At 39.0% G+C, this 14,115-nt stretch overlaps 1 protein-coding gene across 3 annotated transcripts in view; it reads right to left on the reverse strand.

Annotated features, from left to right (window-relative positions):
- LOC140738783 (protein PHTF2-like) overlaps positions 1–14,115 on the reverse strand; it is a 94,578-nt gene that overhangs the window by 65,906 nt on the left and 14,557 nt on the right. For 2 of the 3 annotated variants that reach the window (XM_073066611.1, XM_073066610.1), the window contains exon 2: positions 642–721. In XM_073066611.1, the coding sequence (XP_072922712.1) occupies positions 642–686 (45 nt within the window). In that variant the 5' untranslated portion in view covers positions 687–721. Of the gene's footprint in view, positions 1–641; positions 722–8,053; positions 8,072–14,115 lie in introns of those variants that run through there. The other variant, XM_073066612.1, reaches the window with a different exon arrangement.

Below are 14,115 nucleotides of genomic sequence, written 5' to 3' on the forward strand. Positions count from 1 at the left end.
GGAGGCCACGTGCGTCAGATTCCGGATCGGGAATCTGTGGCTGAAGCCAAAGGAAAATCGCTTTTAGCTAACAACTGATCCCAGGGAATTGTTTCGCAAAGACAACGGGCAAGTGTTCTTTCTTTCACCAGTCCTCTCTCTCTCCAACACGTGAAATGCCAGCAGTTCCCAAACGGAAAAGACTGCAGATTTCTAAGTGACTTTAATATTCAATTGGACTCAGTATTACCCCTAGATAACTATAGAGCTTATTTCTGATTAATTATTATTACACCGGTGTTTTAGATTGAGTATTGACGACGTATATGATCTGAATGTTTGTATTAACCTTACGTTTGTGCCCCTTTTTGAATAAAACGTTTGAAAATGGTAGCATCAGACTCAGCTGATCCATCTATCTTTGCTGGTAAGTTACCTGGTTACGGGGTTTTCGTAACAACATAAAACAGAAAAATGAAACAGAGACATGAAAACCTAATGAAATTTGATCTCTTTAACTCTATTCATTTTCCATTTATTGAAAAAGTTAAACAAGCAACAGTAGTCTGAAATGCAGACTTGCCCCTGTATTACTTCTTTTAATCTACGATACAAATACGCTAACATAGAGCTCAGAAGTTAAGTTAACCAATACAACCTACCTTCTTTTGATACCATACTATAGCATCTGTCATTTTAGACGCCATTTATCCCCCCTCAGTCACAAGCTGGGTATTTCAGGCTGAAAAAAGGAAAGTAAACAATAAATTAATGGCACTTGCAAGTTATTAACATGATTGGAAAGTGAAGTGTACAGGTGCCACAATAGTATTACATCTAATCTCGTCACTGATTTAAGGTGGTGCTTTTACAGTGGCTGGTAGCTATAACAACCAAAAGTTGTTGTACTGGAATAGTTCTAACCACAGATCTGTACACGCTATAGAAATTCCACCCATCTCTAGTCTGAAGTGACTCAAACACATTATTCAGCACAATTCCATCACAGAAAACACTTAGTCTGACTGAGAACACAATACTTGCAATTTCTCTTATTGTATGAAGATCCTCAACTCCGCAAAATAATGGGTTTTAATCCTTCCATTGGGAGTATCCCTAATGGAAGCCCCACAGCAGGAGTACAAATGGGTTTGCACACACGCAAAATTTACGCAGCATAAAAACCAAGCAAAAATTTAAATTATCGAGAAAAAATATAGCAGCTAAAGATCTAACCAAGATCTTATTGACAATTGGGATCCTCTTTCACGCTAGAGTTAGAAAAATCATCAAAAGTAATAGAAACGTTACAACAGAAAAGTTTCGACATTCCATGAAGCATTTCATTTCCTTATTTCATAGATTCTCATTAAAAATTATCCAAATGTTCAATTCTTAAATATACCACTGAAGTACAACTTTAATAGTTCAATAGTTCCATTCAAGATCAGAGATAGTATACAATATAAAACTTGAAATTCTTGTTCTTCAGACATCCACAAAAACAGTAGTGCCCCAAATAATGAATGACATTTAAAAAGTCTCTCCCAAGCACAAGCAGCAGCAAAGCCACGATCCCTCCCTCCCCCACTTACAGCAGCTAAAAAAAAGCACCAGCACCCTCCACCTACCAAGCAAGCAATGGCAAAGCCCCCAAGACCATGATCTCCAGTACAACAAAAACTAATCATTCACCCGACAATCCAACATTCCACGGACTCTCTCTCTCTCTCCTTAATAAAGGGACAGAGATGTCACCCTTTCTCAGCGAGAGGGGAGACCAACAAAAACAAGCAAATCGCCGATTTACAGTGTTAGAAGTCTGCTGCGCTGCTTTTTTGGTAACAAACTCTCCCACACCAGAGCTTCCTCGTCACTCTGATTATTAAATATCTACTTATCAAAATGTTGCTCCACAGCTAAAGAAATTAGATTAAGAAACATCCAAGAGTAATGGCTAGGTGTTCATTTAGTTCCATCGTGTCACTTAAGGTCATGTAATAATCTATGTTATGTCTAAGCTTTCAAAATTTGAACTTAGGCAACAATAATTTCCAACTGTATAGAATATTTGATTACATTTAAAGGATTAAAATCATTTCACAATTGTACCTATACTTGCAATAGAGTGTGCTGTAGGTTCATCAAATTCATCTTTGGGATAGTGGCTTTGTCATTTGACAAGAGATAAAACAAATTAGTCACGTGTGCCTACTTGAGTTAAAAATTTAGGCCATTTCACAGAAATGTAGAAAACTCTTATGACATTTGGTGGGTTATGGTTGACACTTCCCCTGTTCAGATGCCTAGAATCAAAAAGGTCATGGATACAAAATTAGAAATTAGGTGATTCTGCACAGAAATAAAAAAAATGTTCTCACATTCAGAATGGCATATCTTTGGAGTTCACTACCTACATAACACAGTAGAGGTTCAGTAGCTGAATGTATTCAATACAGAGATTTTAGGTATTAACACAAACAAGGGATCTGTGATTTGTGCAGGAACAAAGCACTTTGATAAAAAAGACAAGCCAATTCTTTTGGAATGCTGAAGCAAGCTCAAGCAATCAAATGTTTCTCTTTCTATTCCGATCTTTCAAATAATATTTGACACACAGCTACCATGTGCAACATTCAGGCAGATAACCAGAATGTTTGGTGATAGAGCTAGATTAAGGAGTGGTACAATGGAAAATAGATACATAAAAAAGTACATGGAATAAAAAGGGTCTCATTGAAACCTATCAAATGATGAAAAACCCAGATAGAGTGGATGTGGAAAGTCTGTTTTCTATAGTGCGAGTGTCTAGGATCAGAGGGCACAAGCTCAGAATAGAGGGACACAGAGATGAGGAGGAATTTCTTTAGCCCCAGGTGAATCTGTGCAATTTATTGCCACAGGCAGCTGCAGAGACCAAGTCATTGGGTGTATTTAAAGCGGATGTTGCCACATTCTTGATTAATCAGGGTGTGAAAGGTTACAGGGAGAAGGCAAAAGAAAGGAGTTGAGAGGGAAATAGATCAGCCATAATGAAATTGCAGAGTAGACTCAATGGGCCAAAGGGCCTAATTCTGCTCCTAGGTTTTATGGTCTAAAAGCCCATTCTATAATATCAGAATGAAAGCAGAATGAAACCTTAATATCAGAATGAAATCATCTGTCACTCGGTGAAGTGCAAATGATCAGGAAAGAAAAAAAATGCTGGCGCTCTCTCCTCTTGAAAAGACAGGATAACAGGCAATTTAATAAAACTCTTACATTTTGGAAAAAGCTATACTAAAGAGGATGACTAAGTAGTGAGAATGGGTTGGGGAAGAGTCGGAGAAAGAGGCCATTAATAGAATATGGAATTCAGAGTAATTCCCTAATCTCTAATGTAATTTCTTACAATGGGAGCAATTAATGAAAATAGTACAGATCTAATCAAGTTAGATCTGTGCTTGAATAAGAAAGAAGACATGTTGATAAACAAGAAAAGATAAGATTATTCAAATACAGCATAAAGTACTTGGTTGGACTAGTTGAACCAAATAGCCTGTTTCTGCTTTGAATACTTTAGGTAATTCTCTATCAGAGAGCTAGCTGCACATCAGGAGGAAATAACTAAGGTAGTTTGCAGTCCATAACGTACAAGGACAAGGAAGCCATTCCTAGATCTTGGCAGCATTAGCTGACAATGGAGAATGTGATCCATCACATCAAAACATGTAGTTAGGTTAAGAAAATAAGGAATTATGTGACACAGGATGTCATTTATGCCTATTACAAAATCATTTCAATGGTATAGTAAAACAGAAAATTGATGGAGCTCCCAATCAATCATACAGTAATTCCTTCGGTCCTTAAGCAGCCACCTACCTGCCAATAACTTACAATGACATTCTCCTAGCTAAATACTAAAATGTACACAAAAATATCAATGACAAGACTGTGCAGAGTTGAATGCGATTATTTCTTTGAATTATTAGCTTATGAAGAAACTGATGTCTAAAACTAAAATATTAAAATCTAATTGGTTAGAAACAGTTTCTTTAAACCACCACTAATTATCTACTATCTTCAGTTTTCACTCTTCTACTTGCATAAAAGCAAGAAAATAGTTCTTTTTCTAAAATAAAGTATTAAACTCAATGCTCAGATAGTTGAACAACTTGAACAATACATTTGTTCAACACCATTACTCAGTACAGCACATGGGAAGTTAACCACTAAAAGATTACCTATTGATGATGACTTTTGTTTTGGCTCATTATTTGCTGACATTTGCTGACAAATGAGCAGAGTGCAAATTTCCACAAAGAGTAAATACTAGAAAAATAAGCCCAGGGAGAAACACATGCAAAACATAAATGCCAGAATCTGATAGAACCATCAGTAGCATAGCCCACAGAGGAAAAAGCACACCATCAGCATGTCTGACAAAATTAGCATGCCTAAGAGCAGGGGAAAAAAATTGAACTGAAGGACTAGCAAGTATGTGCAATAGAAAACCAACAGACAATGAAGGAGGAAAGGAGGCCAAAAGGAATGAGAAAACCGTTTTCTATTTAAATATAATTATTGAACTTTATATTGTACAATCTGAGGCACATACTAATAAACAAAAAGCCAGACACGAAAATAAATCAGCATTTAATAAGATGTAAACTTAAGAGTGCAAGAACTGGCAAAGAAAAATTCATTACTATGGTATTAGTCATGTACTTCCACAGCACAAACTCAGTTATTCCCTTAACAGAAAGACTACCTCATTATGCTCAGCATAAACCCAACAAAGAAACAAAACTGAAAATAACACACACAAAGTGCTAGAGGAACTCAACAGATCAGGCAGCATCTATGGAAAAGAATAAACAGTCGATGTTTCAGGCCGAGGCCCCTCTTCAGCACCCAAGTGAAAATAGATCATTTAAAAATTTCCACACACTAGCCCACAAAGTTCATCTTCACAGTAAATGGTTTTAAAACATAATGAACTCTGATTTTAATACATCACCAACATTCATAATCTTGTAAGAAGGATTGCAAATGTCTTGTATCTATCCTGTGGCACCACCTCAAGATACAAATAAAAAATGTAAAATTTAAAAAGGAGATTTTACTTCGTATTTTCAGAGCAATTAACAATTTTCTTCAGTAAAATAACATTACAGCTTGTGCCAGTTTTATTAAAATGTGTATGATCTTGTGAATATCTTTTAGAAAGAAATCAACCCCAAAACAAATTACTACAGTTGAAGAAATATTTCCATTAACATATCATAATCCTAAAATATAGTCCTACCATTCTCATTATGAATTGGTCATAAGCTAAAGAGGCTCGCAAAATCCTCCATCATGAAAGAAAATTACATTAATTTAAACAAAACAGCAGCATAATAAAATAGTACTTTAAATAATTATTGTACATGTCCTGGTTCATGCTATGCCATTGCAAACTCATTAAAAATTAAGAGTATTTCACAGCAGATAAAACACTTTAAAATTGTTTCCATAAGAGGATGCAAAAGAGTTAAAATAAAATGTAAAAACTAAGCTCTTTTGTACAAGTTCACTCTATTGTTGTCTGGTAAGTAATACTTTTTAAACTAATAGTAAGTGCAAATAAAAATGAAAATGCAACTAAAAAAAACTGAAATTGCTATTACATTACATGAAGAAGCAACTAAGTGCCTATCTACTATTTTTACCAGTTTGTGTATTCTACAGTTAATTCTGCTGATGCATCACTGTTCATACTCAACCACATGATCAATGATGAGATAGAAAATAGTTCTTAAACTAAGCCAAATTTCAGATTAACAATTTATGGTATATGTTTGTCAAAGTTGAAATTAAGAGCAGCTATTAAAACAGGATCACGGGAGGCAGAGGAGCAGTTAAGGGATTGCTTCAAGTCAGTGGGCTGTGCCATGTTTAAGGACCAATCTGTGGATTTGAGTGAATATACCATGGCCGTCATGGACTTAATAAAAACAGCTGTAGACGAGTGTGTCCCCACAAAATCATTCAGTCTTCCCCAACCAGAAGCCCTAGATACACCATGAGATATGCAATCTATTGAAGGCCAGATCAGGGGCATTCAAGTCTGGTGACCAAGAATGTTACAAGAAGTCCAGATACGACCTCTGGAATGCCAACTCATGGGCGAAGTGGCAATTCTGGACTAAACTTGAATCAGTGAAGGACGCTCAACAGTTGTGGCAGAGTTTGAATTTACTATCACCTCTTACCAAGTAAAATCAAGCAACATAGGCAACAACAGGATGTCACCTCTAGATGAGCTCAATGCCTTCTGTGCTTGCTTTGACCATCAAAATATGGTGCAACCACACAAAATCCTCCAACCTCCCCCCCCCCCCCCCCCCCACGGGATGATCATGTAATTTCAGTCTCTGAGGCCAAAGTACGAGTAGCCTTCAGGAGGATGAACCCACAAAAAGCATTTGGCCCAGACAGGGTATTGACCAAGTACTAAAAACCTGTGCTGATCAACTGGCTGGAGTGTTCACTGAGTATTCATTGAAAGGTTTGCACAATCTATGAACTCACTTTCAAGGACTTTTCATCTCATGTTCTCGATATTTATTGCCTATTTATTTATTATTTCTTTCTTTTTGTATTTGCATAGTTTGGTGTCTTTTGTACATTGGTTGACTACCCAAGCTGGTATGCTCATTCATTGATTCTATTATGGTTATTATTCTATTACGGATTTATTAAGCATGCCCACAAGAAAATGAATCACAGGGCTGTATATGGTGACGTATATGTACTTTGTTAATCAATTTAATTTTAACTCTTACAGCACTATGTACTTGCATCATGCTCATGACAGAAACTATGCAATAATAATAAAAAGACATCAAAGAAAAATATCTGAAAATTTAATAACTACAGATGGTGGAAATCTGAAACAATACAGAATATGCTAGATAAACCCTGTAGGTCGGGCTGAAAATACAGAGAGAGAAATAATTGACATTACAAGTTGTAAACCTTTCATCAGAAATGAAAAAGAAAAGTTAGTCCTGGAAGCAAAAAAAAACAAATTGAAGAAAGAGTGGGATGCGGCAACCAAAAATGGCCAATCCTGATATAAAGAAAGAGACCAAGTCATCTGAAGCTGGAATTTTCAATAGAATCTTGCAAGTTGCAGTGTTCCCAAAAGGTGTTGTTCCTCGAGTTTGTATTGGGCCTTCTGTAAGAATACAGGAGGCTACAGAGAGGTCAGAGTGGGACTGAAATGGGGCACTAAATTGGCAGAGAACTGCAAACCCAGGACTTATTCAGTGAACTGAGCACAGGTACCCCACAAAGCAAATCACCCAATCCATGCCATGTTTCTGCAAAATAGGAGAAGCCACATTGTGAAATGAAATGCAGTAATATGGTATAAAAGCGGTGCAGGTGAATCACTATTTTACCAGGAAAGAATGAATAATTTCTTACATAGTGCCTGGCCCATGAAAGGGAAGAGATGAAATGACAGGCATTGTAAATGACTGTGGTTGCATGGGAAAGTGCATACAGCAGAATTTTTTACACCTTTGGTCTAACTCCTTCTCCTTCTGTATAGAGCAAGAACAGATACCACTGGTTATCCTCACTTTCCATCCCACTTGTTGCCTCATTCCAGGGATCAAACTTTGCAAATTTCACCAGCTCTGACAAGATTCTACCGCTAGGCATGCTTACTCCTCCCCTTCCTTTCCAGCACAAAGGCATCACTCCCTCACAACTCCCTTGTAAGCTCTTTCATCCCTGCCTAGCACTCCCCTCATACGACATTTTCCTATACAACTTCAGGAGAAGCAATACTCATCCATTTACCCCATCCCTTCCCAACATCAAGGGACCCAAACAGTCTTCCCACTTGCACATCTTCCACTCTAGTGCACTGCATTAAGGATTCGCAATGAGACATTCTCTACATTGGAGTGACCAAATTCTTTAGGTAACATGCTTTCTTTTTTTAATTATTGAGACTAGCCATTTCTGCCAGTCATTTCTATCTTCCTTTTTCCTCACCATAACAGTTGCACCACATTACACAGACAAGGGAGTTCACCTGCTCATTAATGACTGCATTATTTCATGGAAATTTCCTTTTAATCCACGATGCCCTCCCCACCTTCTCCGTCAACCAGATTCATTCATTTTCTCTTCCTCAATTCAGATGGAGTAACTCTGAAATGAAACCAACAACAATCTCTCATTCTAGATACTGTCTGATCAGCTGGGTTTCTACAAGATTTTCTGTTTATATGTCATGGAATAAATTAAAGATACTGTAGTGGGAAGACATTCTATATTAATGTTTAAAAAATATTTTCCATTAACATCTTACTTTCCAGCAAATCATTGGAACTACTGCTGTAAAGCAATGATTTTAGACAGTATTTAGCACAAAAGTTTTAGCTCAGAAATTAGCATTTCACGTAAGATTTTCTTGGTTGCAAAAGCAAGTCATTTGGATCTTTTGCAATAAATTATTATTTGTCTACAACTGAAATAATGAAAACAATAATATTCCCACAGGGAGAAAAGAAAATGTAGAATCAGGAGTGACACAGCATTTCCATAAAGAAAATTAGTACACAAGTGACAATCCATATCCCTTTAGATAAAACAATTCACACTTGGCTTAACAAAACCACAGTTGCAGGAACTAGATTTTGTTTAAATTCATTCCGTGGTCCATTAGAATAAAATCAAACTAATACTCTGCTTTAAAACCAGAAAATACATCAGCACACTAATTTCTCAGTGCTGGTGAACATTTTTAATTTGGAATGAAGTGAAACAAACCTTGTTTGTGAAAATACTAAATCCATTCTATATTCAGTTATCTTAAGGGAATATTTTCATTGGAATACCACGTAAAATAGAATAAATGAACATGTCATTACAGAAATAGCTGTTTTTAGGCTATCCCGCAAGAGTGAGAATTGCTTCCACTCGGGTTTGTGGGATCCAAATTGTCTGGTCAGCCACATGCAAGAACCACAGACTTCAACAAATGAGGCATGCGTGTGCATAGTGGGTAAGGTGATACAAAGTATGCTGCTTATACAGAGCTTCTATGAGCTCAATAGTACCCTGAACTTTTATTCTTCGCTTAGATTTGTCACAGATGAAAGATTGTCAGGAGTTGGGGTTGGGGGGGGGGGGGGTGTGAGTGGATATTTCTCTTTGGACAAGCTTTGAGCAAATCTTTGAATCTTTTTCTCACTGTTAGTAGTAGACTAGTAGTAGTTCTCATAGTAGACTATGATAGTGATTGAAGGAGAACACAGGTCATCCCTGGGTTACTTCTGTAGGTAAAGCAAGAAACTTCCACGTTACTTTTAATTTTCTTTAATTATGGGTTTTCTTTAATTTATTTGAAAAGGCAATATAAAAAAACTGCAATTGAACAGTCTAACTTTGAACAACTTAGGCCTGATAAATGGGTTACAGTATAGTTAAAATATGCAAAATATTTTAAATTGCCAAACTGCTATCAACTTTTCTTGACAAGCAAGTCAGAAAATTATGTGAAAAGGCAAAGAATTAATGCCTTTGGAAGTATCTTCTTTCTATTCACAGGCAGACACATCTGGCAGGCTTTACCACAAAGCTCTCTGTGAAGATGAATGTCTTCACTTTACAGAAGTGTGCAATCTAAACAAATAACTATACCTGATATATCAATCTCTTTAGAAACTTCTCTCCCCTTCAATGTATGTCTTAGCAAACTCCTCAGTTCAGCAATCTACAGAAAACTGAAATGTGGTAAGATTAACAGCTACCACCAAAATGATCAAGGCCTAAGGAAATGACAACACCAACATTTAGCACTGAAGGTCTAACTTTTGCAAAAGTAATACGAATCTGAATTTAGGTCAGAGCTCTCATCAAGGACAAAAAAATAATTAAGCTTTAGTATTGAGCTTTTATATATAGTACAGGGTTTCAGAGGAAAAGGTTAGTGAAAATGATTTCTAATTTACTTACAGAATATCCATGTTTCTTTTAAATGCTGTATTTGAATGCTGCATATATGTTAATAATGTTGATCATTTGGAACAGTTTCAGCCCATCAAAACAGTGCTGGAGCAAATGAAAATATGATTCAAAAATCAGTGCACAATTTTCCCAGTAGATTCCGAAGCACCAGAAATGGCACAAATTTGCTGAATGCTGGGTCATGCAAACTCTTGGCTACACGGTAATGTTGTTTGTAAAATGCTGGAGGAACTCAGCAGGTCAGGCAGCATCTAGAGAAAGGAATAAAGAGTCACGATTTTGGGCCTCAGACCCTTCATCAGGACTGGAAAGGAAAGGGGAAAAAGCCAGAATAAGGCGGCAAGGGGAGGGGGGGAAGGAATACAAGCTAGAAGGTGATAGGTGAACCAGATGAGTGGGAAGGTAGGTGGGTGAAGGAGGGAGGAAGAACTAAGAAACTGAGAGGCGATTGGTGCAAAAGGTAAAGGGTTGGAGGAGAAAGAAGCTGATAAGTGAGGAGTGTGGACCGTGGACAAAAGAGAAGGAGAAGGGGAACCAAAGGTGGTGCTGGGCAGCTGAAGAGAAGAGAAAGGGTAAGAGGGAAGCCAGAATGGGAATAATAAAAGAGAGAAGGGGAAAAGGGGGAGAAATAATCATTTGTTAGAGAAATCAATGTTCATGCCATCAGGTTGGAGGCTACCCATATGGAATACGAGGTGTTGCTCCTCCAACCTGAGAGTGGCAGTAGAGTCTGTGCACCAGCATGTTGGAATGGGAATGGGTTTTTTGGAATTAAAATGGTTGGCTACCGGGAAATCCTGTTTCTTGCAGACGGAGTGAAGGTGCTCAACAAAGCGGTCCCCAAATCTACATCAGGTCTCCCTGTTGTAGAGGAGACCACACCAGGAGCACAGTAGATGACCTAGACAGACTCAGAGGTAAAGTGTTGCTTTGGAAGGACTGTTTGGGGCCCTGAATAATGTTGAGAGGAGAGGTAAATTGCAGCAATAAGTGCCAGAAGAGAGATCTGTGGGGAGGAACAAATAGACGAAGTGTATCACAGAAAAAGCGATCCTTGAGGAAAACAGAGAGTTGGGGGAGATAAAGATACATTTGGTGGTAGGTTTCCATTGAAGATCGCAGACCCCTGTTAAGGCAGCAGGAAGATTGGTTGAGGGCAGGTGTCTGGGAAATGGACAAAATGTGGGTGAGGGCAGCATCAATGGTGGAGGAAGGAAAAGCCTGTCCTCTGAAGGAGGAGGATATCCCTGATCTTCTGGGAAGGAAAGCTTCATCCAGGGAACACATACAGTGGAAATGGAGGAACTGAGAAAAGGGAATGGCATTTTTTTTTAAAACAGGTGACAGGGTGGGAATAAGTACAGTCAAGATAGCTAAGAGAGTCAATCAGATTATAAAAGATAAAAGACAGATGTCCTGTCTCCCTTTCTCTTCACCATCTACACCTTGGACTTCAACTACTGCACAGAGTCTTGTCATCTTCAGAAGTTTTCTGATGACTCTGCCATAGGTGGATGCATCAGCAAGGGAGATGAGGCTGAGTACAGGGCTACAGTGGGAAACTTTGTCACATGGTGTGAGCAGAATCATCTGCAGTTTAATGTGAAAAAGAATAAGGAGCTGGTGGTGGACCCGAGGAGGGCTAAGGCACTGGTGACCCCTGTTTCTATCCAAGGGGTCAGTGTGGACATGGTGGAGGATTACAAATACCTGGGGATATGAATTGACAATAAACTGGACTGGTCAAAGAACACCGAGGCTGTCTACAAAAAGGGTCAGAGCCGTCTCTACTTCCTGAGGAGACTGAGGTCCTTTAACATCTGCCGGACGATGCTGAGGATGTTCTACGAGTCTGTGGTGGCCAGTGCTATCATGTTTGCTGTTGTGTGCTGGGGCAGCAGGCTGAGGGTAACTGACACCAACAGAATCAATAAACACATTTGTAAGGCCAGTGACGTTGTGAGGGTGGAGCTGGACTCTCTGACGGTGGTGTCTGAAAAGAGGATGCTGTCCACGTTGCATGCCATCGTGGACAATGTTTCCCATCAATTCCATAATGTACTGGTTAGGCACAGGAGTACATTCAGCCAGAGACTCATTCCACCGAGATGCAACACTGAGCATCATAGGAAGTCATTCCTGCCTGTGGCCATCAAACTTTACAACTCCTCCCTCAGAGTGTCAGACACCCTGAACCAATAGGCTGGTCCTGGACTTATTTCCACTTGGCATAATTAACCTATCATTATTTAATTATTTATGGTTTTATATTGTTATTTCTACACTATTCCTGGTTGGTGCGACTGTAACAAAACCCAATTTCCCTCGGGATCAATAAAGTATGTCTGTCTGTCTGTATATCAGTAAACCGTCTGACTCCAGAGATGGACACAGACAGATCACGAGAAGGGAGAGAGGAGGTTAGAAATGGACCAAGTGGATTTAAGGGCAAGGTGTAAGTTGGATGAAATTGATGAGCTCAGCATAAAGCAGCACCAATGCAGTCGTCAATGCAGCACAGAAAGCATTAATTTCCAGTGAAGATTTTGAAAATGGACTGTTTCACATAGGCAACAAAAAGGTAGGCTTAGCTGGGGCCCATGCAGGTGCCTATGGCTACAGCTTGCATTTGGAGAAAGTAAGAGGAACTGAAAGAGAAATTGTTGAGTGTGAGGACCAGTTCTGCCAGATGTAGGAGGGTGGTGGTGGAGGGGAACGAGTTAGGTCTGTTGTCTAGAAGGAAGCAGAGAGCTTTAAGCCCTTCTTGATGGCGGATAGAAGTGTATAGGGTCTCAATAGCCACAGTGAAAATGAGCAAGGCCAGGGAACTAAAACGTAAATGATTCTGAAGATACTGGACATCCAGAGTAACATGCACAAAATGCTGGAGGTATTCAGCAGGTCAGGCAGCATTTATGGAATGGAATAAAGAGTCAATGTTTTGGGCCGAGACCCTTCATCAGGACTGTGTGTTACCAGGGATCTTAATGTTGGTGAGGAGATCCAGAGTATGTGAAGTGTTGCAGATGTAGGTGGGAAGGGACTGAGCCAAAGGGGTTAAAATATAGCGCAGGTATGCAGACACAAGTTCAGTGGGGCAGGAGCAGGCAAAAACAATGGGCCTACCCGAACAGTCAGGTTTGTAGATCTTGGGTAAGACGTAGAAACAAGCAGTGTGTGGTAAGGAAACTGCAAGGTTGGTGGCAGTAGATGGGAGATCTCCAGAGTTGATGAGGTTGGTGATGATGCAGGAGACAATCATCTAATGGCCCATGTGGTGTTCTCTTCAAGACGCAAGTATCAGGAAGTGTCTGAGAGTTGCCACCTGGCCTCAGCATAACCCCACCCCCCATATGTGGGTTTGATGATGAGGCTGGGATTGGGGCAGAGATCAGTTTCGAAGGTACTGCGTTTGCGGGTTTTCAAAGTGATTTTTTTTACTTTTAAACCAGGCTACACGATTTACAAATATTAGTAAGTGAGTAATGTCAATATGCATATTATTAGACAATAAATTCTTCAAACATGTCCTTACAGGAGACCTTAATGGAATATGGCATGAGACGAATTTAAAGAGCTATACAGTCGGCCCTCCTTATCCGCGAATTCAACCAACCACGAGTCGCGAAAACCCAGAAGTGCTCTTCCAGCCCTTGTTGTTCGAGCATGTACAGACTTTTTTTTCTTGTTATTATTCCCTAGACAATGCAGTATAACAACTATTTTACATAGCATTTACATTGTATTAGGTATTATAAGTAATCTAGAGATGATTTAAAGTATACGGGAGGATGTGCGTGGGTTATCTTGGATCGGGTTGGAAAAATTCGTAAGTTCTCTTACTAAGTAAGTCGGAACAGGTACATTCGGTATTACTTAGCGTCAATCAAACATTTGTCTTAGTATATAGTATATATTTTACCTTTCTATGCATATAAAATGCTTAAGAATGTATGTTTCCGCGCTGGGCTCGGGAACGGAAGTTCCTGAGTTCGATCCAGTGACAGATCGCTCCTGAGTGTGCTCTCCACCGTGCCGGGTTGATGTGGAGGATCAAAAATCCAAAAACCCAAAACCCAATAATTAAACCACTGCATTGCTTAGTAATAATTGTAGCTTCCA

This window comes from Hemitrygon akajei, chromosome 14 (assembly GCF_048418815.1).
Source record: "Hemitrygon akajei chromosome 14, sHemAka1.3, whole genome shotgun sequence".
Lineage (NCBI taxonomy): Eukaryota > Metazoa > Chordata > Chondrichthyes > Myliobatiformes > Dasyatidae > Hemitrygon > Hemitrygon akajei.